This window comes from Camelina sativa, chromosome 16 (assembly GCF_030686135.1).
Source record: "Camelina sativa cultivar CO46 ecotype springtype chromosome 16, ASM3068613v1".
NCBI classification, from domain to species: Eukaryota; Viridiplantae; Streptophyta; class Magnoliopsida; order Brassicales; family Brassicaceae; genus Camelina; species Camelina sativa.
Genome location: NC_141895.1, coordinates 24913248 through 24940858, shown reverse-complemented (window position 1 = coordinate 24940858; position 27611 = coordinate 24913248). Strand labels below are relative to the sequence as shown.

General features: G+C 37.1%; 6 protein-coding genes, 2 non-coding genes and 1 pseudogene across 23 annotated transcripts; 3 read left to right on the top strand and 6 right to left on the bottom strand.

The window, feature by feature from the left end:
* Nucleotides 1-125: 125 nt before the first annotated feature.
* LOC104751835 (uncharacterized) lies at nucleotides 126-3368 on the bottom strand. Its single transcript, XM_010473881.3, has 4 exons — nucleotides 2233-3368; nucleotides 2040-2150; nucleotides 322-1467; nucleotides 126-224 (listed from the first exon to the last, which is right to left on the bottom strand). The coding sequence occupies exons 1-4, from the start codon at nucleotides 3277-3279 to the stop codon at nucleotides 126-128; spliced, it is 2403 nt and encodes an 800-aa protein (XP_010472183.2). The 5' UTR covers nucleotides 3280-3368.
* A 1198-nt stretch (nucleotides 3369-4566) lies between these two features.
* Nucleotides 4567-7779, top strand: LOC104751834 (uncharacterized). Its single transcript, XM_010473877.3, has 5 exons — nucleotides 4567-5742; nucleotides 5851-5967; nucleotides 6050-7072; nucleotides 7171-7277; nucleotides 7365-7779. Exons 1-4 carry the CDS (start codon nucleotides 4666-4668, stop codon nucleotides 7264-7266), a joined length of 2313 nt encoding a protein of 770 aa, XP_010472179.1. The 5' UTR covers nucleotides 4567-4665; the 3' UTR covers nucleotides 7267-7277; nucleotides 7365-7779.
* Nucleotides 7780-7845: 66 nt separating this feature from the next.
* On the bottom strand, nucleotides 7846-13506 carry LOC104751833 (crossover junction endonuclease EME1A-like). 16 transcript variants are annotated; one of them, XM_087492380.1, is made up of 13 exons: nucleotides 12353-13506; nucleotides 11997-12143; nucleotides 11772-11836; nucleotides 11355-11522; nucleotides 11123-11270; nucleotides 10910-11019; nucleotides 10275-10450; nucleotides 10137-10200; nucleotides 9930-10048; nucleotides 9641-9730; nucleotides 9440-9554; nucleotides 9147-9337; nucleotides 7846-8801 (listed from the first exon to the last, which is right to left on the bottom strand). In XM_087492380.1, exons 1-12 carry the CDS (start codon nucleotides 12612-12614, stop codon nucleotides 9149-9151), a joined length of 1653 nt encoding a protein of 550 aa, XP_087348506.1. In that variant the 5' UTR covers nucleotides 12615-13506; the 3' UTR covers nucleotides 7846-8801; nucleotides 9147-9148. The 16 variants fall into 16 exon arrangements, 6 of the variants coding, with proteins under 6 accessions (XP_087348506.1, XP_010472176.1, XP_010472177.1 ...); XR_015584960.1 differs by having other exon boundaries at nucleotides 8574-8801; nucleotides 9930-10004; nucleotides 10261-10450; XR_015584957.1 differs by having other exon boundaries at nucleotides 8766-8801; nucleotides 10261-10450; nucleotides 10910-11028; nucleotides 12353-12759.
* Nucleotides 8406-8724, top strand: LOC104751832 (uncharacterized). The gene has a single exon (XM_010473871.3). It carries the CDS (start codon nucleotides 8406-8408, stop codon nucleotides 8640-8642), a length of 237 nt encoding a protein of 78 aa, XP_010472173.1. The 3' UTR covers nucleotides 8643-8724.
* Nucleotides 13065-13189, bottom strand: LOC147925928 (small nucleolar RNA SNORD14). The gene has a single exon (XR_015585620.1). It is a non-coding gene; the product is annotated as a small nucleolar RNA SNORD14 (small nucleolar RNA).
* Nucleotides 13259-13384, bottom strand: LOC147925927 (small nucleolar RNA SNORD14). The gene has a single exon (XR_015585609.1). It is a non-coding gene; the product is annotated as a small nucleolar RNA SNORD14 (small nucleolar RNA).
* Nucleotides 13507-13907: 401 nt separating the features above from the next.
* Nucleotides 13908-18588, bottom strand: LOC104751830 (ribonucleoside-diphosphate reductase large subunit). The gene is given in 18 exon segments (XM_010473869.3): nucleotides 13908-14191; nucleotides 14194-14251; nucleotides 14350-14433; nucleotides 14554-14701; nucleotides 14790-14939; nucleotides 15018-15220; nucleotides 15314-15433; nucleotides 15515-15679; nucleotides 15797-15883; nucleotides 15981-16130; nucleotides 16223-16315; nucleotides 16407-16577; nucleotides 16677-16753; nucleotides 16839-17079; nucleotides 17179-17442; nucleotides 17545-17632; nucleotides 17733-17794; nucleotides 18033-18588. Coding segments are annotated over 18 exon segments (2424 nt in total). The 5' UTR covers nucleotides 18261-18588; the 3' UTR covers nucleotides 13908-14156.
* A 1543-nt stretch (nucleotides 18589-20131) lies between these two features.
* On the bottom strand, nucleotides 20132-20909 carry LOC104751829 (uncharacterized). Its single transcript, XM_010473868.3, has one exon. The coding sequence runs from the start codon at nucleotides 20724-20726 to the stop codon at nucleotides 20364-20366; it is 363 nt and encodes a 120-aa protein (XP_010472170.1). The 5' UTR covers nucleotides 20727-20909; the 3' UTR covers nucleotides 20132-20363.
* Nucleotides 20910-23808: 2899 nt separating this feature from the next.
* Nucleotides 23809-24198, top strand: LOC104753918 (egg cell-secreted protein 1.3 pseudogene; annotated as a pseudogene).
* The last annotated feature ends 3413 nt before the right edge of the window (nucleotides 24199-27611 follow it).

Sequence of the window (27611 nt, the reverse complement as noted above, 5' to 3'; positions counted from 1 at the left end):
GGGGTAAAGGACAATACTACTACGAATACTGTCTTCAGTCATCATCTGTTGAAACAAAGATAAAAATAAAATGAGAAAAAGTTGATTTGCATAACTTGTGAATAGACGGATGTTGCGTTACCAAACTAAGACTCACCTTCTAGCAGCTCCACGAGATGACGCTCAAGATACATAAGATAGATATCTCCTAATTGATCCTCTACTGTTGCAGCTTCACGGTCATCCTGTATGACACAGAAGAAAACATTAATTTTGAAAGTTGAAATTAAAACGGAAAAAGACAATGGATAAAGTTCAACAGGATAACTAATTAAATTTTACCGTAGACATTATGCATTTGAGGTGAAACACGTCCCTACAGTGTGCGCATGAATAATTCACATTGAAGTAATTACTTCCTGATATTCTCCTAATCCCAATACTTTCTCCACAAAGGACACAGGAATTATTCCCGAAACGACGATGATGTTCTACCACGAGAGTATGCTGATGTTTTTGGTTCTTCACATTTGATGGAAACCCAATACACTCTGCATGGACATTGAAGTAACAACTAATACATCCGTAGAATGACACACCACAAGGTTTAGCGCACACACGACAAGTCTGAGTGATCGTCGAGTCAGAAATCCAAAATTCATAAAAATAGTGGCGGTGAGGCTTAGGCTTGATATTTGCTAGGGATCTCACCGCTTTGATGCATTTGATATGGAAACTGATTTCGCAAGTGGAACAATGATAGCCATTCTTTTTAATTTCCAGCTTGCAGACTCTGCACTTGGATCCACTTACAAATGAAACTCTAAGGTCGTGATCAGGGTGTATTGGAGGATAGAAGCTTTTTTGCCTTTCAACTTCAACACACAGAGGATGGTATACATCTTCACACTTCATACATGAAACAAGTGTGTTTTGAATGATCACACGCTCATCAAATGTTGAAAGATTAAGCGATGACATGTGCATGGCCTTTTCTTTTCCACACACCTTATCTTCACAGAGAGCACAATCCTTCGAATATGACTTTGAGAACATAATTAGATCCAAATAATGCGTTTTTTGAATGCATTCAGCCCCTTGCCATAAGATTCCTATGATTTTTTGCCCTCTTTGTGCCTCTGTAAATAAATGTTTACCCCTAAATATGCAATTGGTATGGATGACAAAATTGCATAGCCGACAAAAGAGATTGAACCCTTCTATTCCTTCTGTGCAAATGTTACATTTCATAGTGACCCCTGCACCTGCAGGGGCATTTGGCAAGAGTGTCAAAGGATGCTTATGAACCCGATGTTGTAATGGTCTCCCTAGCTCTGCGCAGAAATTATGAGCCTGGAAGCTGCATGTCTCGCATTTACATGGGCTACCAAGTATTTTTGTATTGCATATTTCGCAATTTGCACTTTCACCAAGTTCACTGAAATCAACCAATCTCATCACATGTATATGCCCCTTCATACTATTAACCTGAATCAATCAAGTGTAGAAACTAGGTTTCCACAATGAATTTGTTTAAGGGGGGAAACAAATTCAATAGAGTTATCTCTCTAGAAAGTAGATCTAAGCCTTGGAATTAAAAGTAAAGAAGTAGAACTCAAAAGAATTAGGGTTTATTGCTAAGAACAAGAGGAGAACTCGATTATTGTATTCGATTCTGGATGCCTTACAATGGAGAAGTCTCCCCTTATTTATACATGTTCTTAGATTGCACAATATATTAACTTTCCTTATCGGACGAAGTGAGATATGGAAAACTGCCTTATTGCTGGAGTCGGCCGCCGTGCCGAAGTAGAGGTCGGTTTCTTCTTCTTCAAGGCTACGCTTTGGCCGAACTGACTTCTTGTTGACCTAATCAAGCCCTTAACCGGTTTTCCGGTTAACTAATCAATTAGTATTTCTGGTTTAGCTCGGTATGTTGGGGGTGCTGAATCCCGCACCAACATCAAGTCAAGGGCAGTCAAAACCATTGAATGAAAAGAATTATTTGCACTTGTTGTGTTTCTTTCACTAGTCTATGAATTATAATGAAAAATCTTTACCATAAGTTTTTGTTTCAGTTCATTGGTACCATGGTCATCTTGCTCTATTGAACTTGTGTTGTCTTTACTCTTGCAGTAAAGATCTTTCAAGTATAATGGGGAAGGCGCTTGCTGTAGATTATAAGAATTAAGGAGTATATATCATTAGGGAAAAGAGAAAATAAAAACATAAGTGTAATGACATGTTAATTACCTTGCGTAAAATGCATTCAATGTGGCCTAGAAAATCACATTCTTCACAGGAATAAGCATGATGTCCCGCGGATACCATTGTCTCGCAAACGCCACAATACTCCAAAAAATCATCCTCATATGGGAGCAATTTGCATACAAGTGGGTGAATGTGATGGAATTTCTCGACCACAAACTCCGGTATCTCAAGACACTCGAAATGGAAAACCATACCACATTCCATGCAGAAAAAAGAGTAAAGAGATATATCATTACATCCTCTACATATTCCACACTGATGATCCTTTGTGAAACTTATGTGAGATTTAGTTCTATAAACCAACTTGTGCGGATGAGACTTGTGCATAAAACCTCGCAAAAAGGAATCTAAACACCTCAAATGAGCGTCAAAATTGCATTCTTGACAACCAAACGGGACACTGGCAATAATCTTCGTGCATATTTTACAATAACTAGTTCGGGTGTAATCAAGGCGTTTGAGAGGGTGTGCGGGATGCACAGGATGTACAATCTCTCTCGGAAATTCAATACAGTGTTCGTGAACGAATGAGTAACAATGAACGCAACCATAACATAATGAAGAGGGAGAGAGGGGAAGCTCACAGAGAAGGCAAGAACCGCTAGCGTCTGGTCCCGGTCTAGACCTCTTAAGCGAGTGGCAATGGCTGTAATGGAGCAGTTCTTTGTCATCCCATCCTCTGAAGATGTTCTCACTGAGCGCACAGCCCATGTCCAAGTAGATCTCACACTCTTGACACTTGTAGAAAGAACCAGAAGACATGTTGCCACACCCGTAGCAGAGGATGTGTCCAGGTTTCTGATTGTACTGATGTAGACAAAACTCTAGAGAATGATCCGGATGGAAATCGTGTGACACCTTCTGCGGCAGATGAGAGCAAGCTTTACAGAGATTAAAATCGCAAGGGCTACATGCCAACTCGACAAGTTCATCTTTGTAGCAAATGCTGCAAATGGCGTATGCGACGATCTTAGGCGAAGTCAACGGGCATTCATGGGAGAAATGCGGAGGCTCTGCAGCCTCTGCCATCCAAGTCAACGAGAGAAACGGGAGATGATGAGATCCAAAGTTTGTTTTTGTTAAAATTTAAGATAGTCACGAATCAAGAGTATTACTATTTTTTTTTTTGGACAAAAGTATTACATGTTTGTAATAATATTAACGGGAGTAGTAGTCACGAATTAGGAAGTACGTATTTGTAATAATACCTTTTCCTATTTCACTTATAAAAAATGTTTTTATGTTGTTCATTTTCAAAAATATCCTTCTACAACTTAAAAACTGAACTCTAAATCTTCAATAAAACTATATCTAAATGTAAAATATAAAACCTAAAATTTAAAAAAAAACTCTAAAAATTAATTTAGCATATTGTAATTGTATACAAAAAGATAAAAATGATAAAAAATGGATATTTTTGAAAAAAAATATCCAAAAGGGATATTTTTAACAAATTCTCTTTTAACATAATATGTAAGTGTAAACAACATGTAAGATGTAATTAATATTTATAATAACCACTATATATCTATTAAATAAACAGAAATTATCAAGTTTTATAATAATACCTAATTTCATCCATCTCAGAAAATATAATAATTTTTAATACATAAAAATGATTAGTTTTGAAGTATTTTTGGACAACCGAAGTGCAGGATTTTGTGAGAATTTTCCTTTCAAAAATGTTTTTAGTTAAATCTTAAAAGTTAATAAAGTTTTATATGATTTCAAAAATTACTTCTGGATCTATTACTCCAAGACACAATCTAAAATACTTCTAAAATTTTATAAGGTATTTTATAAAATTTTACAATGTAAATTATTAGATATTCATAAGATAGTTATAATGCTTTATACACACATAAATGTAGTTTGTGTATTGTCTTCAAAAGTTAAATACGTAAAGTTCAAAAGTAATGTTTGTTATACACACATAAATGTAGTGAAGTGACCTTAGTGCAGTGGCAGGAGATAATTTTATTTGTAGAAGGCACCATCACACCCGGGATCGAGTCCCGGCTTCTACGAATATAGAAATTTGCCTAATGGGCCGACCAGTTGTGGTACAATCGTTGACATAAAAAAAAGTTAAATACGTATTTGACTTTTAAGGATATTTTTGATTAAAAGAATTAGGACATTTTCAGAAATTGTATTTTTAAACCAAATTGAGATGGGAAAGCTCCAACATGGATCCCATCAATAAAATTCTTTACCGTTTTCTTGGTTGACTTTTACATTGGGATGGGAAAGCTCCAACATGGATCCCATGAATGCGATCTACTAAACTAAAACTGGAAAGTTGGAAATCGTTTTATTCTACTAAAGTTGGAAAATTGGAAAGTATGAAAAAAAAAAACAAAAAAAATTCTTCACGTATTCGTGTGTTGACTTTCTTGCTCTCTCCATATTGCCATGGGAAAGATCCAACATGGATCCCATGAATGCGAGTTGGCATCGCCGAAGATCGTCGGAAATGGGATCTGCAACATCTGCTTCAAAGATGAACCTGTCGAATTCGCCTGCGACCCTTGTAACTTCGATCTCTGCAAAGCGTGCTCGGATCTTCCCCTAAAGATGTCACACCATCTCCACCCGGAGCACCCTCTAGAGTTTCGTATTGGCGAGGATGACCGTAAAACCAAATACATGGTTTGCGTCGGGTGCGGGAACATGTCCTCTGGAACATACTACTACGAGTGTGACAAGTGTGAGGTGTATCTTGATTTGGGCTGTGCACTTCGGAAGAGCATAACAACGGGTTGGGAAGCCAAAGAAATGCTCCATTACAGCCATGAACACTTGCTCAAAAGGTGTAGGCCAGGACCAGATTCCAAAGGCTCTTGCCTTCTCTGTGAGCAACCTCTCTCTTTCACTGCAATATGTTACGGTTGCGTTCACTGTTACATGTTTCTTCACGAGCGCTGCCTTGATCTACCCACAGAGATTCAACATCCCATTCATTCTATCCACTCTCTCAAACGCCTTGATTATATACAAACTTTTGACTGGAAGAAAGTTTGTAATGCATGTCTTCGTCGATTTGTTGGTGTCCCATTTGGTTGCTTAGAATGTGAGTTTTACCTTCATCTGAGTTGTGCAGATGCCTTGTTGCGGGGTTTTTTGTACAAGTCTCATGAACACAGGCTGTTTTATGTAGAAAGTACTCGTCGTGTCGCTAATGAGAGAATAAAATCCCCATGTCTAATATGCAAGGAAACTGTTACCTATAACAAATTCTATTATTTGTGCGTCGTATGTGATTTAAAATGTCATACTGAATGTCTTGAGATACCTGAATATGTGGTCAAGAAAACCTATCACATCCATCAACTTAGATATAAAAGAGTCGGAGCCAGGGACGGGGACGAGGACGAGGACGATTTTTTGGAGTATTGTGGTGTTTGTGAGACGATGTTAATATTAGGATATCCTGCATACTCTTGTGAAGAATGTGATTTTCTCGGCCACATTGAATGCATTCTACGCGAGGTAATTAATATTTTATCACAACTATGTTTTTTTTCCTTATAATGTGATATGATGGTATATATATATTCACAAAAACGATGAGCCACTACTCTTACTCATAACCAACAGGAAGAGCCTTCCCCATTGTACTTGAAAGATTTGTACTCTTGCAGCAAATTAGGCTACACAAGATCCCAAAATCTCAATGACCTTGTAGGAACTAGTGAATTTGAAGATAGATTACTGGTATGACTATTTTTTATTAGTAATAATCAATAAACTAGTGAAACAATGTCTTCCCCTAAAAATTTTCAAATATATGCTCCAGGTTAATAGCTTCAATCATATTCATGTGATGAAACTGATCCACATGTGTGAGCTTGAGGAAGAAGGAAACTGCAACATGTGTGGTACAAAGATACATGATAATCCTTGCAAATGTGAGACATGTAGCTTCCAATCACATGATTTCTGTGCAGAGCTGGGGCGGCCATCTACGCATCAATTTCATCTGAACCATGCTTTGACCCTTCTACCAATTTCCCCAAGATGGATTCAAAGAAAGTGTGAGTCATGCAAAAAGGATGTAGAAGGGTTCAATCTCTTCTGTCGTACATGCAATTTTATCATCCACATCAAGTGCGTTTTGAAAGATAAAAAGATGCATGGTGCATTACGCATGGGTCAAAAAACCATTGGATCATTGGTAGGAATTTGCATACAAGGCATACATAACTTGTTTCAAGTTATGGTCTCAAGGTCAAATCCTATCGCTTGTTCTATTTGTGATGAGAAGTTGTCTGGAAAATCTTTGTCATGTGTGACGTGTGGAGATATATGTCACCCTCTCTGTGTCCAAGTTGGGAGAATAAAACTACTTGGTCATCCATTTCACTCTCATCACATACTAGCAATTTCACTTCAAGGCGGATCCAAGTGCACCGCCTGCCAACTAGATATTACAAAGTATGGCTATCATTGTTCCATTTGCGAAGTCGTTTTCCATATTGGTTGCATCAAAGCAGTGACACTCCCAAGCATGATCAAGTCTCATAGTCACTATCTCTATAACTTTTGGAACAATGATTTGAGGGTGGCTCGAGCTTGCAGTGTATGTACTAGGCCATGTGGTGTGTCGTTCTACGGATGTATTGACTGTATGTACAGTGCTCATGCAGAGTGTGTGGGGTTTCCATCTAATGTGAAGAATCAAAGACATCAGCATACTCTCACACAAATACACACTTCTGACTGGTATAATTGTTTTATCTGTAAATCACCCACCTATGGTGTATTATACACATGCTATCATTGCAAGGTCATATTTGAAAAAGAATGTTTCATGTCTACGGTAAAGAGTTAACCGATTATCTTATAGAACATAAACTATTTATTATTATTTTTTCTTTGCAGTTCCATCAATTAATTAATTTTTCTGGATTCATATAGGACGACCGTGAGGAAGCAACAGAAGAGGAACAACTTCAAGACATCTATCTTATGTACCTTGAGCGTGATCTCCTTGACCTTTTAAGAATACAATGAGTCTTTGTGAGGTTCTGCCTCTCTCTCTCTCTCTGAATTGACCACAAGTTCCATCATATTATGCTATGCCTCAAAATCCTCTCATTTTCTTCTTGTAGTATTATAACAGCAGAGGATGATCCAATTTAATCGAAGCCAGTGAGTCTTATCAGTTGTGTGTTCTCCTTCCCCTCTTTGGAATTGAATACTGAAAAACTTCTCATTTTCGAAACGTGTATACAATAGAAAGTCGGCAATTGAAAGACTACTCTGATGAAATCTTAATTTAGTATGCCTGCCTCTCTAAAATGCAACTTCAGTGAACTTAAGTTATGTTTTAAAATTCTGTCATCTTCTCCTTATGTTTATGATCCACCATTGTGTGGATTGAGTTCGCAACATGTTTATTTGTTCGATCTTGGATTTGTGGTTTTCATTATTCTGATTGTCAAGTTTGATTTCTCCTTGTACTGTATACCTGAATTAATGGTGATTTCTCCAATTGTTGGTATGGAATATATACAGTTGTTTTAATGTTGTTTTTTATTTTTACTCTTTCATTTCAAAATATAAAATGTTTTGAATAAAGTACGCAGATTAAAAAATTACTATTTTTAAAAAGTTTAAAAAATCACAAAAAAACTGCATAATATAAAGTGTTAAACTAATTTAAAAATTACTTAGAGAAAAACTTACATATCGCTACAACTTCGATTTTGAAGCAAATGTTGCATATGCCTTCAGCTACAGTCTCCAGCGAGGTTAGAGGGCATGAATGGAAGAAATGATCGAGTTTTCCCATCGTGATATGCTAGGTTGAAATCTTGACTAACCAGCTGAATTTGATCAATACTAGCATTAAATCAAAGAACCTCCATGATTCAAAACTAAAGCCCATAAGCAAGATAACTGGTGAGAGACAGATTAGTAAAGAAGAGTAATTCATGAACAAATCAAGAAGCGTAATTTAAACAGACGATAAGGGTCAAAGCCGAGTCCTTTTGAGTCACTTACGACACGTGACCAGCAAGATAGGGCTAAACTTCTGAAGAACTGCCACGTATTGGCCAGATGGCAGATTTCAAGACAATGGCTTGAGGGTATAAATTAGTTTTGGTGTGGAACAAAAGGGGAAATTGAGTTTGAGAGATCGGGTAACAATGTCGGGAGCACAAGGAGCAGAACCGATGGGGTCAAGAACTGTTACAACGTATGAGTCGGTGGAAGGAGGACAGAACAAGACGAAGCTTGATATAAAGTCAAAGGATGACGAAGGTGGGATTCAAGTTGACAAGCTTCAAGACAAGGTCTCTGATGCTGCTGGTCTTGGCGGACCTGTCTTTGGTGCTGGTAAAGATGACAAAAAGCAGGATCTAGGTGTCACCGGTACCGGCTAGATCTCTGTAAAATATGTGCATATGCGGTCCTTTCTAGTCATGTAATGTTAAAACTAATCAATAAAAGCGTTTTTTGAGACAACGATGAAACCTGACATATTCTGTGACTCTTTCTTGCGAATCAACTCAAATTGTGTCCTCTTACAAAGCTAAAAGGATCTGTGTATCAAGATACAGAGAAGCAAGATCAAATATGAGCTTCACAAAACCAAGAGTGGAACACCAAAACTTATAAAAACACCCGCAAAAGAAATAACACTCTTCCAACACTAATAGGCTGTTCGAGAAAACTAAGATGTGCAACATCAGAGACGGAACCAACAATACCTTTCTTTACTAACAAAATCAAGATATATAAAACGACTCAGGACACACACATTAAGGACTTCAGATAATACATAATGAACTTGCATACATATACAAAAGGAAAACAAATCTCAGACGCAATCATTCTTCTGTTTTGTCTGACAGAGAAAGTTATGAGACTTTTTAATGTTCTCTTACTTCTAGTCTAAGTCATATGGAGGAAGTGTGAAGGAAGCAGCACCATCTACGACGTCATCAGTCTTAAGGGTTCCATCTTTAGACATAAGCACTCTGTATATCCGCTTCGAACAGGCCTCACCTACCTTTCTGTCTTCTCCTACTAAATTTTCCACTTTCAAGTCTTTTAGTATAAACTCCTTGTCATGAACCTATTCCCCAATTGTTTTAACCAACAACACCACACAATTTGCATCAGAAGCCATAATTAGAAACAAACTGAGAAGTCAAACCCCTAGTACGTGTTTACTCACCGACATGTTAGGATTCATATAAACCTCAAGAAGAGACTTCAAGTATGGGTATCTCTTTGACACTGCTAAAGCGTGTCTTGGCGGTACCTTTGGTATTGCTACCAACACTTTTAACCTATTGACCCAATGCATACTTACTGATTAAACAAAGCAGGTGATTTAACAAATATTAAAATTGATAATGCATTTAGATTACTCTACCATAGGCTCTCTCTAATCAAGTGCTTATCAGCTCCCTTCTGGGACATTAATGTACTATCAGCGCATACTGACCACCGAGTTAACTTATCCCTGCGCATTAGACAGTTTACTTCAGAATCAAGGACGTCAGCACAGAGATAGTTTTTAGTTAATGTTGAGCTTCCGTATCTTCCATTTCGGTTTACATCAAGAGATTTTTTGTTGGATTTGTATGATAGGAGGAAAGGAAACGGAACTTTCAATGGGCATCATATCGAATCAAAACTGAAAATAGCATAGATATTAGCACCTGACTTGGTAATAGGCCAGATTACTTGTTAAACGAACAACATGTTCAGCCACCTCAGCCTCATCTACACAATGCCTGGAATGTATTCCAATATAGTGAGTAGTTAATTTTGCAATTGCCTGTAACACATCAGATCTTTTATTAAGGACATAGAAGGAGAGTTAAGGAGTTTTCCTCTAAACACATTTTGATTAGGAGCTGTAGTACCTCATCAATAGGAGGCTTACTCCAACCACTGCGATTTGCACGGTCATTGTAGTCAATCCTCTCCCTAGAAAATAGATTTTTCAGCTTCAGTCAGGATGGAAACATTAATGCAACAAAAAGTTACCTTCTCAAACGCACTTTTTGTTTACGTAGGACATTAACTTATTGGTGAGGTAGCATATTGTATAAGATGGGTATTCATCACGAACTCTGGAGACGTTTTCTAGAAGTTCTTTATTAGCAACAAGATTACAAAAGTCTTCAGCCTCATACACAAGTAAAACGTATGGAATCTTGGACCCTAGGGGCAAACTCTGCAATAGATAAAAGAAGATAAGAGAATAAGAAAATACTGATTCACATAATAATCTTCTAAGGCACAAGGGATTCATTTCTTTACTTAATTTATAATCTGTAACCCATCCATTTCAGGTTTTATGAAGTCATCTTTGATCAATAACTTTCTACACATGTCTCATTATTAAAGATGGAAGTTTATATTAAAAAAAAAGTTACAGGAAGAATAATTTGACAAACAATGCCCATATGCCTACATTTTAAACACACAGACCAGTTCACATTGAACTTTAAAGTTTAAATGTGTCATTTCAAACCTCATGACATTTGAAGAGAATTAAGAGGGCAAGAATCATAGCTCGACTTCCATCGCCAAGAGTAAGATGAAATGAAATTCTCAACACAGAAGAGTATGGTGCATAAGTCAGAGAAACAACATTGGCACATACAACAATTTTCCTGAGCTTTTATCATACCTGAGCAATATCCTCTGGAAGTGTAATTTCCCACACAATGGATCTCTCAATTGGATTAGAGGTTACACGGTATGTAATGCCTTTCTCTTGCAACCCCGAAACGAGACGTCCTGTATCAACTGAAGGAACTGAGTCTCCATACTTTAGTGATGAATTAGCCAAACCTTGAGGTATATGTTGAAGAATGATACGTAGAATGGAGAAAGTCCTTACCTCCAAAAGATTCTTCAATCAGTTTATTGTCAATCAAGGCGACAATAGATTTAAGGGCTTTGTCCTTTTCCCATTTCTTCTTTTCCTTCTCCAACTTTTTATGCTCAGCATCTTCAGCTTTCATGGCAGCTTTTTGTAATTTCTCTTGCTGAATGATTGTAAGCTAATTAACTATTATAGATCCAAGGAATACAAAATATATAAATTATGTTAAAATAAACATAAAGCTCACTTCATTTCTTAACTTCTTTTCCTCTGCCGCGCTTATCTTTTCATCTTTAGACATCTTCTTTTTAGGCAACGCATCAACAGAAAGATAGGTACTTTTGTAACTTTCAGCCTGCTTCTGTCGACCCATTTTCTCATCGCTTGTATCTTCTTTCTCATGGTCAGAATCGACCTGGTTTTTGCAAGTAAAGCAAAATAACAAAAGGTAAGCGATTTATATATTATACTGCTTGTAAAATTTAGTAGTAAGATCAAACAAAAGACAAAGGTAACCAGCAATGCCCAAAATAAACAAATAAAAATACTCCCAATCCTCTAAAAGAAAGCATTAGGAATCACAAATAGAGCCAACAAGTCCTTAATCATATACACCCATCACGAAGAATTTGGTATGAATGCAGAATGTTTTGCAGATAAGTACCTCAATAGCATCTTTAGACATTGTAGATCGAAAACCAGCGCTCTGCATCCAGCTAGTATCATCATCTGAAAGTAAACAGACACAAACCATTTATAAGTGAAGAAGAGACTACCCTTTTCAAATCACACACATGTTTTATAGTACATAACTAGTTAACTTGGTAAGCATAACTGCTTCAAATACTTGGCATAAATATTCTTGTATTCAGGTCATAGTTAGCCTCACCAGAATCAGCATCACTAGATCCAGATTCCAATCCACAACGTTGCTTCCAAGAATCATCAGCACCATGCACAGGTTCATACAACTTCTTTGCAGTTCCAGGTTCGGAATTGTCTTCAGAATCCGACTCAAGAGATATTACTCGTTTACCTAATCCGGTTTCGGAAAGAAAAAAAAAAACAAACTCAGCGGAAACAGTAAAACCCTAACAAAGAACTGAAAGATTCATCAGTAATCCCAAAAATTGAAAAAATAGAACAGTCTCCCCAATTATCAATTCCCCCTATAAATACGAAACCATTTCAGCATAACCGTCGGAGACGAACCGTACATACTCGATTCCGGAACGGTAAACTTACCGGAGAACGTGTGAGACTCACGGTGTGAAGAAACTCCGATTCCGGAAACAAAGGAAGAAGACTTGACAACAGTGACATCGTCAAAGAGAGGTGCCTCGTCGACGAGGACCAATGGAGTAGAAGCAGACCCCGGCGGTTGTTTCTGCGGTGAAGGATCGGTATCCAAGTTCAAAACCGTAGCAGTAGGATTCTTTCGAGCCCTTTTAGACGGTGGTGGAGTAGTTTCATCCTCGCTGTCAGATATCTGAATGAAATCGCTCATCCCTTGAAGAGAAATCGAATTTGAAATTCGGCTATGAAGGGCGGGACTATCGATAGAGAAAGAAGTCAGTGTCGTAAACGATTCGTCAGGGCTTTTTTTTTTTTTTTTTATGTATGATCCTCCTTAGTTTGGTTTTTAAAAAACTTGGGTGTGCTAAGTAAGTATTGTTGGGTTTAATATCACCTTGGCATCCTTTCATATTCTACTAAAACTTAATTGTGGGATTAATGTTAACAAATCATGTTCCAAAGCTTCGAAGTTGTCGTCACTCGTCAGGGTCATCCAAACTCTTCGCAACTGGTTCTAGATATTGTAGCAGTAACAACGTAATCTTCGAACCTTTTAAACACTTTCTCGTTCTTTTTTTGTGACACATTAAAAATTAACCAAGAAGGGTCGTTAAAAACAAACAAGACAGATCAAAAACAAAAGTAAAGAGAGAATAAGAGGGATCTCAGACATCCAAGGAAGGATAAAGAAGCAGCATGAGCTCTCAAGCCCGGCGAAAGGCGAAAGCTTTAGGCGGCCACTGCGAATGTTTTGAGAAACAAGCCTTGGTTTTACCCTCATCGATCCTAGTCCTAATCAATAGCAATTACACACAACTAACAAACCATAATAATAAACTGTATAGTATAGTAGAGAGTCTCAGACATCCAAGGAAGGATAAAAGAACAGCATTGGCTCTCAAGCCCGGCGAAAGGCGAAAGCCTTAGGCGGCCACTGCGAATGTTTTGAGAAACAAGCCTTCTCTTCTATCATCATCGACAACTACCACTAACTCTATCCTCTACAGTTTCAAACAATTTTACAAAAGCATTCAACGGTTTCTAATCAAAAACAAGAAACGTATGCAAGCAAAACATACTTGGATTAATAATTGGCGATTAACATGAACAATAAGAAAGAATGTTTTGGATACTACTAATATAGTCGGAGAAAGAGGCGGCGTTGGATGATGAGTTGTACACACTAGGGTTTATGTTTCCGATTACACACACGATGAACGGCTGAGATTTGTTTCATTTTTCCAAATGGGCTCTTCTTTAAAGTTAGCTCAGCCCGTTATTACGGCCCTACCCTACAATAGCAACAAAAACATGTCAAGTTTGAACTTTGAAGATTCACACATAAGCTAAAGGTGTGAGATGAACCCGGTAAGGACTAAGTAAAAATCTTGATGGTTAAGTTTCAATATTTGTACGAGTAATAATAACCTTTGAAGGACACCTTCCTAACCAAATGTGTAAAGCTCCCTTGTGAGTATATTATTTCAACTTTGAGATTAAAATCTACTTTAAGATTATATATATTTTCTCGTTATAAACCCATTGTTTCAAGGAAAAGGAAAAAACGAAATTGGATTACACAAAACTCGAAGCAACGTTAAGCATTCGGAAACTATTAACAACATACACACAGATCATCAACAAGCAAGTATATAGAAAAGACCCAAAGTCCACGACACATGCTTTTGCTTTCTTGCTTTTGAAAACCAAACTATATAGCAAAGAGCTTCAACTTCCGCAGGCTAAACATTCGTCAGGGTTTGTCAAGGAACATACCATCTGCGCCAACTTAGTTTCATTATCCTCTTCTTCTACTTCTTTACCTCCTTCTGCTACACTCGGCTTCTCCTACATCAAGTCCAACGACAACAACTCACAGGTAAAATGTCTGAATTCACTAGAAGAATCATTGCAAAGATTGTTGCATTGTTTTTTTTTTTTTTTACCTTGAGCATGGCTGTGTCAACTGTGAACTTTATCGCATCAGCTGCAGCACGAGATCGCAGGTAATACATCCCGGTTTTCAAGCCCTAAAGAGTGAGATTATGAGTATGAGTACTTACAAGATGATTGAGGACCAGATACTCTTTATAATCTCAAAACTATTTCACATTGAATATAAAAAGAGTTCAGATGTTTAAGGTTTGTACCTTTTTCCAAGCATAGAAGTGTAAGGAAGTGAGTTTTGCAAAGTTGGGTTTGTCCATGTGTATGTTTAAGCTTTGGCTTTGATCTATGTAGCATCCACGATCAACAGCCATGTCCACCACTGTCCTCTGTTTAATTTCCCAGACGGTTCTGTGTTTTATTGCAAGGGAAACAAATCAAATATCGGTACTAGACATAGTAGTAGTTAGTGGGATCACAAAATTAATGGGAGCTATACCTGTAAATAGCCTTCAAGTCGTCAGGTATCTCCGCAACATTTACTATAGAACCATTCTCATTAATTAATTTGTTCTTCAACGTTGGTGTCCAAAGTCCCATATCAGTTAAGTCATGGAGAAGATGCTTATTCACCACTACGAACTCACCACTGCACAACCCGACCCAATGAGTAAGCAGTATGTGGGAAAACCAGAAACATACTTTGTCAGATGATTTAATCACATACCTCAAGACTCTGCGGCTGTAGATGTTTGATGTGTATGGCTCAAAACATTCATTGTTCCCGAGAATCTGACTGGTTGAAGCAGTTGGCATAGGTGCTACTAAAAGAGAGTTCCTCACTCCATTCTTTGATATCATAGCTCTAAGATCAGCCCAGTCCCAGCGGTTTGATGGAATTACATTCCACATGTCAGGTTGAAGGATTCCCTAGAGATGGGATAAAGTCAGCCTAACAATTCACCATAATACCTTATGAAGTTGGAAGAAATTTTTTTAATAATTGATGGCTGAGATGCATACCTTACTCACAGGACTTCCTGCGTATGTTTCATAGGGGCCAACTCTTGCAGCAAGCTCTGCAGATGCTTTGAGTGCATGGTAGTATATGGTTTCAAATATATCCTTATTCAATTGTTGGGCCTGAGTAAGAAATTAAACTGCTTAAGAACAGAGAACAAAATTATTTTCCAAGGTTGATCATATAATGCAAAACAAGTCTACCTCTGGAGAATCAAATGGCATTCCAAGGAGGATAAATGCATCTGCAAGACCTTGTACACCGATACCAATAGGTCTGTGACGCATGTTTGAAGTTTTTGCAGTCTCCACAGGATAGTAATTCACATCTATTATCTTGTTGAGATTGATAGTAACAGTAGCAGTCACCTGGCCACACAGAAAATTAAAAAGTCAACATCGCATCAAAGACAGGGAAACTTCTCAAGAGATAATTCCTTCAGAGTCAGATTTTAGGTCAAATGAGGCAAGTACTTAGTATCTGACCTCTGCTAACTTGTCAAAATCAAAGTAACGATTCTTTGAGCCCAGACTGCCAGCAAGCTTAGATGGATGAGAGTCTAACGGGATGTCCTGTAGTGAGAGGAAGAAAGTTAGAGCTCTATGCATCGAGTGACAAAGTTAAAGAAAATTAAGAGAACACAGCTCTATGAATCAGTCTCCTACTCACCTTCTCCCTTACAAATCTGGGTAAAGCAATAGATGCAAGATTGCACACAGCAGTTTCTGTAGGACTAGTGTACTCAATGATTTCAGTGCATAAATTGGATGACTTTATTGTTCCCAGATTTTGCTGATTACTTTTTCTGTTACATGAATCCTACAGTAGAGTAACAAAAGTTACAGTAAGAACCGGTGGTTATAGGTCTATAACGTGTAGCCACAGAATTAGGACTGTTACTAGGTACTAACCTTGAAAAGCATGTATGGTGTTCCTGTTTCTACCTGGGATGTCAATATTTCATACCAAAGCTGCTGCGCCTGAACAACCTTCTTGGCTTTTCCCTAAAGATTTGAACAAACATAACTGATATTGAGATAACAGGAATTTAAGTTTCTAACGAAGCAGCATATACATAGATGAATAGGGATTCACCTCTCTTTCATACTTCGTGTACAGTGTCTCAAATTCAGCGCCCCAGCAATCTGCCAAACCCGGAGCTTCGTTTGGACAAAACAGTGACCACTTCCCATCGCTCTGGACCCTCTCCATGAAGAGATCTGGAATCCAGAGAGCATAGAACAAGTCTCTAGCCCTGTGTTCTTCCTATAATGGGAAAAATGTGTATTTAGAGGTTGCATCAGCCTGAATTGAAATTTACATATGAGGGGAATACATGGTGAAATATAGAGGTTGTAACTTTACCTTCCCATGGTTCTTACGCAGCTCCAGAAACTCAAAGACATCAGCATGCCATGGCTCCAGGTATACAGCAAAGGCTCCTTCACCAATGACAAAATATACATCAGATACACTAGAGACCATCTACTGCACAGATAATGATATCAAAGTAGGTGCTGAATGTACCCTTTCTCTTGCCTCCTCCTTGATCAACATAACGAGCAGTATCATTGAATACACGCAGCATTGGAACAATACCATTAGATGTTCCATTTGTGCCACGAATGTAACTTCCAGTTGCACGAATATTATGAATTGAAACACCAATACCCCCAGCTGATTTGCTTATAACAGCACACTCTTTGAGTGTTTCATATATGCCGTCAATGCTATCATCTTTCATGCACACCAGAAAGCAGCTGCTTAACTGCCATGTCAATTATTTTCGATAGCAGATCAGCACAGGCACATTTAAAAGTATTTCCCTTTTATAGATATAATAAAATATCAAACTACAGGTATTTACTTGAGGCCTAGGCGTTCCTGCATTGAAGAGTGTAGGAGATGCATGAGTGAACCATCTCTGAGACATCAGATGGTAAGTTTGGATTGCGGAATCAATATCATCCTTGTGAATGCCAACAGCTACCCTCATCAGCATGTGTTGAGGCCTTTCAACAACTTTCCCTTCGACTTTTAAGAGGTATGATCTCTCAAGAGTTTTAAATCCAAAGAAATCGTATTCAAAATCACGATCATAGATTATTTCACTGTCCAGACGAGCAGCGTTCTGAAGAAACCAGAGAAAAACCCTAGTCAGTAATCTACAAGTTACATATGTATCACACCAAGAAACATAATTGAATTGAGATCATAACAGAAGCTTTCATACCTGCATAATTATGTCAAATACATCATCAGCTAATAACGGGGACTTTAGTCCAGATCTCTCACTGACATGATTGAACATGTCCTTAACCCTGCAAAGTACCACACAGTACATCCAAGTCAAATCATATGAAACTTAAACTCAAATCAATTATATATACCAACTAGTAAAGAGTTCTTGATAACACGCACGTCTCAGAAAACGATTTCTTAGTGTTCTTGTGAAGATTTGAGACAGCAATCCTAGCAGCAAGCTGACATACAAACACAGAAAAAAAAAACATGTAAATCATACAGATCATGTCATCAAGAATCAAATCGATATTTAGAAGTACCTAATAATAGTACACAGTTCGAAACATCGCAATTGGCAAGGCACAGTTCAATTCAATTCTATCAAATGAAATACCAATCCAATCAGAGAGATGAAAGTCTCTGACTTTATCAAAATCAAGGAGTACCCAGAAAGAAAATGGAAGAGAAATAACTCACAGATGCATAATCAGGATGGTTACAGGTCATAGCAGCAGCAGTCTCAGCGGCCAACTCATCGAGTTGACTTGTGGTGACTCCCTTGTAGACACCAGCACAGACCTTCTGAGCAACGAGGACAGGGTCACAATGGTCACTGCTAAGCCCATAGCTAAGCTTCTTAAGCCGGGCAGTAATCTTATCGAAATGAACAGTTTCCTGCCTTCCGTCACGCTTCACCACATACATGTTTTTTTTTTGGTCAGAGGAGAAAGAAGAAAATTTTTTTAAAAGGGCTCAGAGGAATTTTATCGAACAGGTGATGGGCGTCTGATGATATAAGCAACGGTGTTGCAGGAAAGAAATGGTTTTTATAAAGAGATAAGAAGGAGGCTTAAAAGGGGATGCTTCGGTTTCGAAATATCTCTAGGGTTTCTACTTTCTTGTGATTTTGTCCTTTAATGGCCGAAATTTTTAATCCATTTTCCCGGGAAAAGATTTGGGATTTTCCCGCCAGCTTGTAAGAGAAGGTCAGAAGGAGCCATTGGGCTTTTTCACGTGGCGGGTTCATTCTTTCAAAATTTTTAATGGTTGAATGTGGACCTGGCCCATGAAGTTAATGTGTATAGTAATGGGGCCCAGCTCTTTTTTTTTAAAGAGGATTATTTAAGCTATGAATTTATTCATATTCTTTTATTGTTTAAACATTATAAATTTTTACTTAATACTAATGAATAAATTCATGCCAAGAGAATTTTTCCCAATTGGATATTGTAATGCTTTCAAAGTGGACAGCCTTTTGTAAATATTGTACAATACTTGAATGAATCTTTTTAACATAATTTCTATACTTTCAAACCTTTTAACAACTTTGACATTATTTTTTTATTTAATTTAAAGTTCCACCAATCACAACTAATACATCTTGAACAATAATTTCTAAAATGTGAGTTAACATCTAAACAGAAAAAAAAAACATTCTACATTACAAATTAAATCTTATTTTTTATAATACTTTAGTTGTGTATGTTATCAATTGGAACAACATTGTTTGGAAAGTAAGTAAGATTGTTTGTGATGAAAATAAATCAATTTTTGTAATATTATTTTTAGAGTTCGAACATGCGACCTTCGGCTTACTATGTGAGAGATCATTTTTTCTCTAATCAATACTTATTCATCAACATAATGAAAGTAATATCAATAATAATAACAAAATATGAACAATGAAAATTAATAAAATATGATATTATTGTTTTAAAATTTTAATTAGCTATTCATCAACAACATCGACAGTGGAACCAGCTACACGGTTGAGGTGGAACAATTCTAAAGCTCAAGGAGTAGATTCACAAAGCTTCCGACATTCCTCAAGCAATGAAGTAGTTGAGCTTTGGCGGGAAGGTACTCTCGGTCAACATGGATAAAACCATTTACGACTATAGCATATGGGATAAAGCGACTATCAAGATGAAGAAGCAGATGACGGGCGGGTAGGTAATGAAAGAGCGGCAAGTTGACAATTCCTAATAATAATCTCGATATAATAATGGTGTTTCTTGCTCGTCAAACAATCTCTCTAGTTTTTAATATTTTTATCGGGTTTCTTGTTAAAAGGAAAAAATTCCAATTAGCATCAATGTTGTGGGCTGTAAACTCTTTATATTTTTCCAAAAAATTGGTGGTCATGCATGCAAACTCTATTGGAATTATCAGTCAAGATTTTATCTAAGAAAACGTTGTATAATTTATCAAGGTACTAGCTAGAAAATTCTGATGAAAAAACTCCAAGAACAAAATAAAAGAGTGACCTGATTTTTATTGCAATAATAAGTAAAAACATTTATCACCAAAATTCAAAGATATATTACCAATTTACCATTATAAAACTTTTGAAAAGGTAAAAAATAGCAATGTTAGTTGGCACATCATAGAACTCAAATTTTTAAAATTCAAAACAAAATCATTTGCAAGTACGTTAAAAGATTTTTTTTAAAATTAAGGGAAAAAAATGAATGTACGATCAGATCCAAAAACACATATCAACAACACTTCTCCTTTCATCAACCCAAAGTTAAAATTTTATAATGTTTGTCAAGAATTGTCTAAGGAAAACAAAATTATAATAATAGATAGGATACCACACGTCTCATATCGGAACCAAAATGTTTACAATTTCCATCTGAAGATCTTCAAAAACTATTAGTATCACAGATTCTCAAGCTCCAACGTTAGATTAAGGACTAAACATATACACACAACAACAAAAACCATGGAACAGGTTACTAAACAAACGATTAACAAACGTAATTAACAAGCGATCGATATAATTAACCAGCTACGATCCATTAATTAACCCCTTATCTCTTTCGTCGCTCTGTAAATACTCTCGAGAGAACGAAACTTCTTCTCCTTCATCTTCGCCATCTCCCTCTTCCTCTTCAGGCCAAGATTAGAATAACAGCGTACGCCGTCGTTTTGCTCGTTTCCGATTCTCGAGCTAACAACATCTTCATGCCTTGTCTTATCTCCGCCTCCGCCTCCTCCTCTTCCGCCGCCATAATCTCCACCGGTGCTGCTGCTACAGCTCACCGTTTCTTCCTCGCTTAGCTGCATAAGCTGTTCCGCTGCCGCCATCTCCGTCTCAGAGAGCACGATCTCTGGCGCCGCCGATGATTCTCTAGAGAATCCTGTTTCCCCCATTCGATCGTTCATGTAGAAGAATGAATTAATCTGTAAGAAAAGAAAAAAAATAAACAAGAAGTTAAACAAATGCGAGAATCGATTTATTTATAAAAATTTTAAGTTTTTATTATTTTTTGTTTTTGTCTTGTCGTTTTTTCGTATTTGTGTAATGGAAAAAAGGAAGAAACTACAAAGTCGGTTTCGTAAGAAGAAGAACGTGTCTCCTGATATTATTTTTTAATTTTTTTTTAACTAAAGAGAGCGGGTAATGATCAAGTGCGATCGTGTGTATCGTATCTCTAGAATCTGATCAGTCGCAAGTTTTGGAACCTCAGATGAAGTTTTGCCTCGTTGATCCAACGGCTACGAAAGCTTTAGTATGTTACTTCTGCTATGAGGTTTACTTAAAGCTTGTATAGAGTCATAGAGAGAGAGATGCATGCGTTTGACTTATATTACACGATTTTGTTGGGTTCCACGTAAGCTAATTCCGATTCCAAATATGGGATTGTCACCTTTGTGGGCCCTTCATCCACGTGCTCAAGTTTTATTCGTTGGAGGATATTATTTTCCGGAATCTGTATTTTTTATTTGGCGATATTTGAGCGTAATGTATCTTCGTAATTAATGAATAATGATGATCATGATCACAACGAAGGATTCTGCAAACAAGTTTACAATAGAACAACAATAAAAAGTTTATGCATGTTGTGTCTCCTAATTTTTGGTGGTTTATGTAGCTTTTGGTCTTTACTCTTTCTTGTATTTTCTGTCAAAACAATTTGTGAAAAATAGTATAAACCTATAAATACCTAACAAGTAAAAAAAAAAACCACAAAAAAAAAATGTTTGCACCATATGTACTTAATTTCACTTGTTACCCATATAAATTACTATATAATAGTTTCTTTCATCAATAAGCTAAAATGATTTGTAACCAAACGTGTATATTAATTTATGTGGAAACAGTGGAATTCAACCAACAAATCTGATATTGATCCAGTAAAACATAAAAACGAAGGAATAGAAATAAACTTAAATTAAACTTTAGTAATCTAATTTTAGACAAACTTGATAACGGCGGTCGATAAATCTATTTACAGATTAAACTATTTTTTTTATTTATCATTCATCAAATATAGTCTATAGTTATGTCATCTAAAGGTGTGACAAAAAAAAAAAAAAATTATGCCATCTAAAGAAAATAATAACTACTCTTACAAATAGAAGTGGTCTACAACGGTTTGTTATCTACTCAAAAAATAAAACAAATTGAACCGCTAATGAATTTGACCGTATTGATCACCGTTACCATTCTTATATACCCTTATTATAATTAATTGATTATCATCTACAAAAATGCCATAACTGGTAACACTAAGAAAGAAAATGAAAAACACTAACTATGTATTACTTTTTAAAAAATTAAAAAATAAGGAAGAAAAGAGTTAAAAGAAAACGTAACACGTAAAACTGCACAGAGCTCTTTATGTCTACACATTACGTCATTACCCACAACCAAAAGAGCACACATCACCATCATCATCAATACATCATTATCATCATCACATGGCTTCATTCAATCGTTAAAACTCCGAGAGGAGATTCAAATCTCCGATCTTTCACCATGTTGACTGCAGCTTTCTTTCTTCTTATAGAAAAGGAACCCTTGTTTCTTTTTTATAAACAAAAGGATACCCTTGTTCTCATCAGTTTTTATCAGTCGAGACATTAGATCTCCAGGACTGGTCCGTCTGTGGACACAAACGGATTGACTCTAACCCACAAAAGAGCCAAGATCGAAGCAAGAAGAATCGCGAGCCAAAATAATGATTGGTACTCTATCTTGCTTCCAAGCAACGCCCCTTTGAGGAACAAATGAACACTTAACCCAAATTAGCGCAAAGAATAATCTCCCAAAAGGCAGTCCCCAAGATTCATATCCGTTATCAATCCCATGCGAAACGCCAAGAATGACTTCATGTCTCCAACGATGTTAATGATCAATAGAGTAGTAAGAGGAATCAACAAAGATATCCATTTAAAAATGTAAAGTTCTTAGCTCCATCATCTGCTACTTATATGTGACTGTAAAATTTGTGTTGAGTCCTGCAAGAACTTTAAGAGTTAAACCATGAAACAGAGCGCAAATATATGCGATGAGACTCCTTCGACGACCCAAAACTTCTTGGTTCTCCACCAATCATCGATTCCCACTTTGCCCCATTGCATTTGTATTATACATGTTACCGTAGACATGAACATTGCATGAAGAGTATAGAGTATAGACTGTATAGTTACTGATTTGTCAATATTGTAACAAACTAAAGAAACAACGTTACAGTTTTGATTTATCTATTTCATGATTTGCATATTTTGATTTTACACTATAACGACTCGATATTTTGATCCCCAAAAAAAAAAAGATTAGATCTTTTTGGTTCCAATATTATTATCTACATGCAACTAATTAATAATGATAATGGCTTGTTTACCTCACGGATGATAAATTTGCCAATGAGTATAGATCAAATGGCTGAAAGTGAGCAAATACGGGAAAGGATATCCAATGATAAACAACATAGTTCATGCATGTACCGGAATCTTTCTAACCAAATCAGATGATGCCTAAAAGTATACGTTTGAGTGTGAGTATGTACGTGCAAAAAATAAACGACGCATAAGACCTGGGATTCAAGCCCAGGTCTCCACGGCCACAACGTGGAATTCTAACCACTAAACTACAGCTACTTTGATGTTTTTTACTCCTTAATGTTTATATTTATCGAAGTAAAATAATTGACTCTTCGCTTGTAACTTTGCATAATTAAGATCGTTACAAATTACAGTAACGCCTATTATGGAGATTGTAACTTTCCTAATCGTTCGTTCTCTAAGTTCAATGATTTATTGAGATTAAGTATATTCATTAACTCTCAGCCCTCTCCCACTTCCCCCACTAAAACAACCTTTAATCTCAATTAAACCTCAAACTACTCTCACTAGACTACTAGAGTACTATATATATATATATATATATATATTGCAACAAGTCTTAGCAAGACCCCATCATCATCTCACAACACAACACAAAATCTATAAGGAAAACACAATGGCGTCTAACACAAGTTTCCTCTTCGTCACCGTCACTCTTCTCCTCATCCTCAACGTCTCCTGCAGGACACTGCCAGCAGCGTTGGCAGGCTCCACCAGCATTGCGGCGAGGCTTACGGGAGGAGGACTGATGCAGTGTTGGGATGCACTCTACGAGCTGAATCTTGCACTAACGAGATCGTTCTCTTCTTCCTCAACGGGGAGACCAAACTTGGCACCGGTTGCTGTAACGCCGTTGACGTCATTACCAACGATTGCTGGCCGGCGATGCTTACTTCTCTTGGCTTTACATCTGAGGAAACCAATGTCCTCCGTGGTTTCTGTCAATCTCCGACTTCCGGCGGTTCTTCTCCGGCTCCTTCCCCTGTCAACGTTTGATACATTTTCCTCCCTGATGTATGCGGACATTAGTAATGGTTTAATATGTAGTTTTTTGTTTAATGGTATGATGAGAATATGTCATTGTCAGTTGACTGATTTTGAGTTTGGAATAAAAACGTTTGCGTTAATTGGGATTACCATTGTCTTTTTACAGTGATAAAGATCCACCGAACTGGAAATAGCTTCAAACCGTTAAGAATCATAGCATATTAAACAACAGAAACAACCTCAGAGAAGTAAATTGTTGAATAAGATAATTACTTTATGCGTTTGGGCAACCTACCTTATATAAGTTATAATCTCTGTTTAGAACCATAATCGTTTGTAAGACACATTCGACACAAGCAAACTACTAGAAAACAACACATTCGTTATATTTGTATCGGAGTTTGCGAAGATTTGACCATATGCAACGATATATGTTTTAGACTATGGTATAGAATAGACAATGGCATACGTTTTGGACCCGGATAGTTTACACAATATATGATGGATAGTGATATTACCCTAGCAAAGAAGTTCAACTATATAATGTAATTAAGTTATTAAAAGTACATATTTTTACAAGAATACAATATTAAAAAAAGCAGGGACATATATATCGCCTGACACATTCCATTAAGTAATAACGCTTAACGAGTAGTAACAAAGTTCAATGAGTAGTAAAAGGACTGACGTACTATTTTCCCATCAGAATTATCATATTGGAACTATCATATTTTGCCAGTTCTCCATCGATCTTTGATATCTTACCAGTTCTCCTTTGGACTTATATGTTCGGTCTATATCCCCTCGAATTCATACTTCTCTGATTATTTTCCCATCGGATTGGGTTTACACGGTTTTGGTACAAAACCCGATAGAAATCTATGTTAAACCGATGTGAAACCAATTTAGAACCCGGGTAATACATACAACCCGGCCCGAGTTCTTCTTCTTCTATTTTAAAACGAAAACCCCCAAATTGGCAAATAAGAACCCTAAAAATCGAAATTGAAAAAGAAAACTCTCTCTATTTCTCTCAAAATCATGAGCAATATCTCTGGATCTTCGAGCTGTTCGACAAATGTCCGCGAAAGAGGAAGAGTTGTTGGTGTACCTAAGAGATGTTGGTGTGGAGAAGCAATTGTGGCCAAAACTTCCAAATCCGACCATAACCCAAATCGACGATACCTTCGGTGTGTGTATGCAGCTGGAAATAAGGTAATGATAATCACATTTATGGTGTAGCTTCTTATTATCTCGGTTCTAAACAATAACCAAATCAATTGTCTATGGTCTAGATTATGAATGACAATCACGTTTTTAAATGGGTCGATGAGGCTTTGTTGGATGAGGTGGATTCAATGAAAGAGTTGATATCAGAGACAATGAAGGTTGAGAAGAAGATGCAAATGGAGCTTGAGAAGAAGATGATAATGGAGCTTGAGAAAGAGATATTTGAGAGGATTGAAGATGTAAAAGCTGAATTCAAATCAAGGATGAATAGGATGATAATTGTTTTAGTATTTGGTTGTATGATCATCTTTGGTCTAGTTAAGCTAATATGATGACATTGTTAAGTTGTTAAGGTTCAATGTTAAGCTAATATGATGACATATTTGGTTTTTTATGAGACAAAATAATTCAAAAGAAGAGATGTTAGAATTGTTCAAAAGAGACCATACAAATTTGTTCAAAAGAGTAGAACATCAAGGATTAATAATAAGGTTCAAAAGACACATAGACCATACTAAGGCAGAACAACATATGTTCTGAAACAGGTCATAATACCAAAAAAAAAAAAAAAAACTTTGCCTTGTGCTAATCCTCCACAATCATCCATCAATTACTTCTCTTGAGTAAGACAACCTTGAGTAGATTCCACTTGAGTTCCACCCTACAAATTTAATCAAATATCAGAATCAATTGAATGAAACAAAGAACAACCATCACATTAGAAAGTATAACTAACCTGTGTTGTATTCTTCTTATTCTTCTTCTGGTGGTACCTACAATTATGATCAGTTGCACCACATATCCCACAATGCATGATTCTCTTCTTTTGTTTTGGTTTCTTCTTGGTAGGTGACTCATGAAGACATTTCTTCCTCTTCTTGTCTACCTTTTCATCATCCGGCCTTGGTGGTGGATGCACACTTTCACCTCCAGTGCAAGGCCAATAGCGTGGACCTCTTTGTGGAACAATCCCCTCCGTGTAATTTTCCTTCCACTTAAAAGTTCGGAACCATTCACACACGTAGTCTTCAGCTTCCAATTTCTTCTTGAGTATCAGTCCATAAGCATGTTCGCAGGGGATTCCACATATCTGAAACTTCATGCATTTACAAGTCCTTTCATTTAAATTGACTATGTGTTTGTCATATCCTAGGTAAACTTCATAAGCTCCATTTGTGTTGGGATGTACAAAGCACAGAGAAGCTGCCTTATGCTCTTCAGCCAAGAAACGTTTCACATATGGAGTGCATATCCCTGACAAATACATGAATACACATTAAACTTTAGAATTCAATACAAAATAAATGAAAGATAGAAGAAGTGTAATGTTACTAACCTTCGTGTGAATGAGAAAGTGCAGACCGCTTAGCAATTCGAACCATTGCAAGCCTTCGAACAGCCTCCAACATGGCCACAAATGGCTTCTCTCTTGCCTTGTTAATTGTACTGTTGAAGGACTCGACAAAGTTGTTTTCAACATCCTCACAGTAGCTACACTGGGGTCTTAAACATCTCACACTCTCCATTAGGTACACAAATATGCTTGTTCGTGTACAGGGTAATCCTCCACATCGACTCATTGTGAAGAGATGCAGCATATACCTTCCACATACATTTCCCCTTAGCACCAATACACTTAAAACCGATTCTATCTCTATCGTACTTGTACTGCTTCAGGTTACAACCGCATACCAGCGCATAGTCGAGAACACACTCCTTAAAAGCGATTCCATTGTAGAAGCTTTGGTCTTAAACACTTTCAACATCCTCACAGTAGCTACACTGGGGTCTTAAACATCTCACACTTTCCATTAGGTACACAAATATGCTTGTTCGTGTACAGGGTAATCCTCCACATCGACTCATTGTGAAGAGATGCAGCATATACCTTCCACATACATTTCCCCTTAGCACCAATACACTTAAAACCGATTCTATCTCTATCGTACCTGTACTGCTTCAGGTTACAACCGCTTACCAGCGCATAGTCGAGAACACACTCCTTAAAAGCGATTCCATTGTAGAAGCTTTGCCCTTTGAACATTGAACCGTCACCACAAACGATGGGTGTCCCCCTTCTCGCAGCACCACTACGAACATGTTCCTCAGCCTCATCGTCACTTTCTGGATACACGTTGTGACGAATCGATTCCTCCGCATCCGTGAAATCTGTCGCAAACTGGTTGATATGAAATTCATCTC

What these genes read in the sequence shown, in the direction of transcription:
- LOC104751835 (XM_010473881.3), bottom strand. Translation starts at nt 3,279, where the DNA reads ATGGCAGAGGCTGCAGAGCCTCCGCATTTCTCCCATGAATGCCCGTTG. An exon ending in TTGAATGCATTTTACGCAAG is followed by an intron (nt 2,151 to 2,232) that starts GTAATTAACATG and finishes TATAATCTACAG; the next exon opens with CAAGCGCCTTCCCCATTATA. An exon ending in TCAAATGCATAATGTCTACG is followed by an intron (nt 225 to 321) that starts GTAAAATTTAAT and finishes TGTGTCATACAG; the next exon opens with GATGACCGTGAAGCTGCAAC.
- LOC104751834 (XM_010473877.3), top strand. Translation starts at nt 4,666, where the DNA reads ATGGGAAAGATCCAACATGGATCCCATGAATGCGAGTTGGCATCGCCG. An exon ending in AATTTGAAGATAGATTACTG is followed by an intron (nt 5,968 to 6,049) that starts GTATGACTATTT and finishes TATATGCTCCAG; the next exon opens with GTTAATAGCTTCAATCATAT. An exon ending in AAGAATGTTTCATGTCTACG is followed by an intron (nt 7,073 to 7,170) that starts GTAAAGAGTTAA and finishes GGATTCATATAG; the next exon opens with GACGACCGTGAGGAAGCAAC.
- LOC104751832 (XM_010473871.3), top strand. Translation starts at nt 8,406, where the DNA reads ATGTCGGGAGCACAAGGAGCAGAACCGATGGGGTCAAGAACTGTTACA.
- LOC104751833 (XM_010473874.3), bottom strand. Translation starts at nt 12,614, where the DNA reads ATGAGCGATTTCATTCAGATATCTGACAGCGAGGATGAAACTACTCCA. An exon ending in AAAAGAAGTTAAGAAATGAA is followed by an intron (nt 11,271 to 11,354) that starts GTGAGCTTTATG and finishes ACAATCATTCAG; the next exon opens with CAAGAGAAATTACAAAAAGC. An exon ending in GATTGAAGAATCTTTTGGAG is followed by an intron (nt 11,038 to 11,122) that starts GTAAGGACTTTC and finishes ATGGAGACTCAG; the next exon opens with TTCCTTCAGTTGATACAGGA.
- LOC104751829 (XM_010473868.3), bottom strand. Translation starts at nt 20,726, where the DNA reads ATGAACGATCGAATGGGGGAAACAGGATTCTCTAGAGAATCATCGGCG.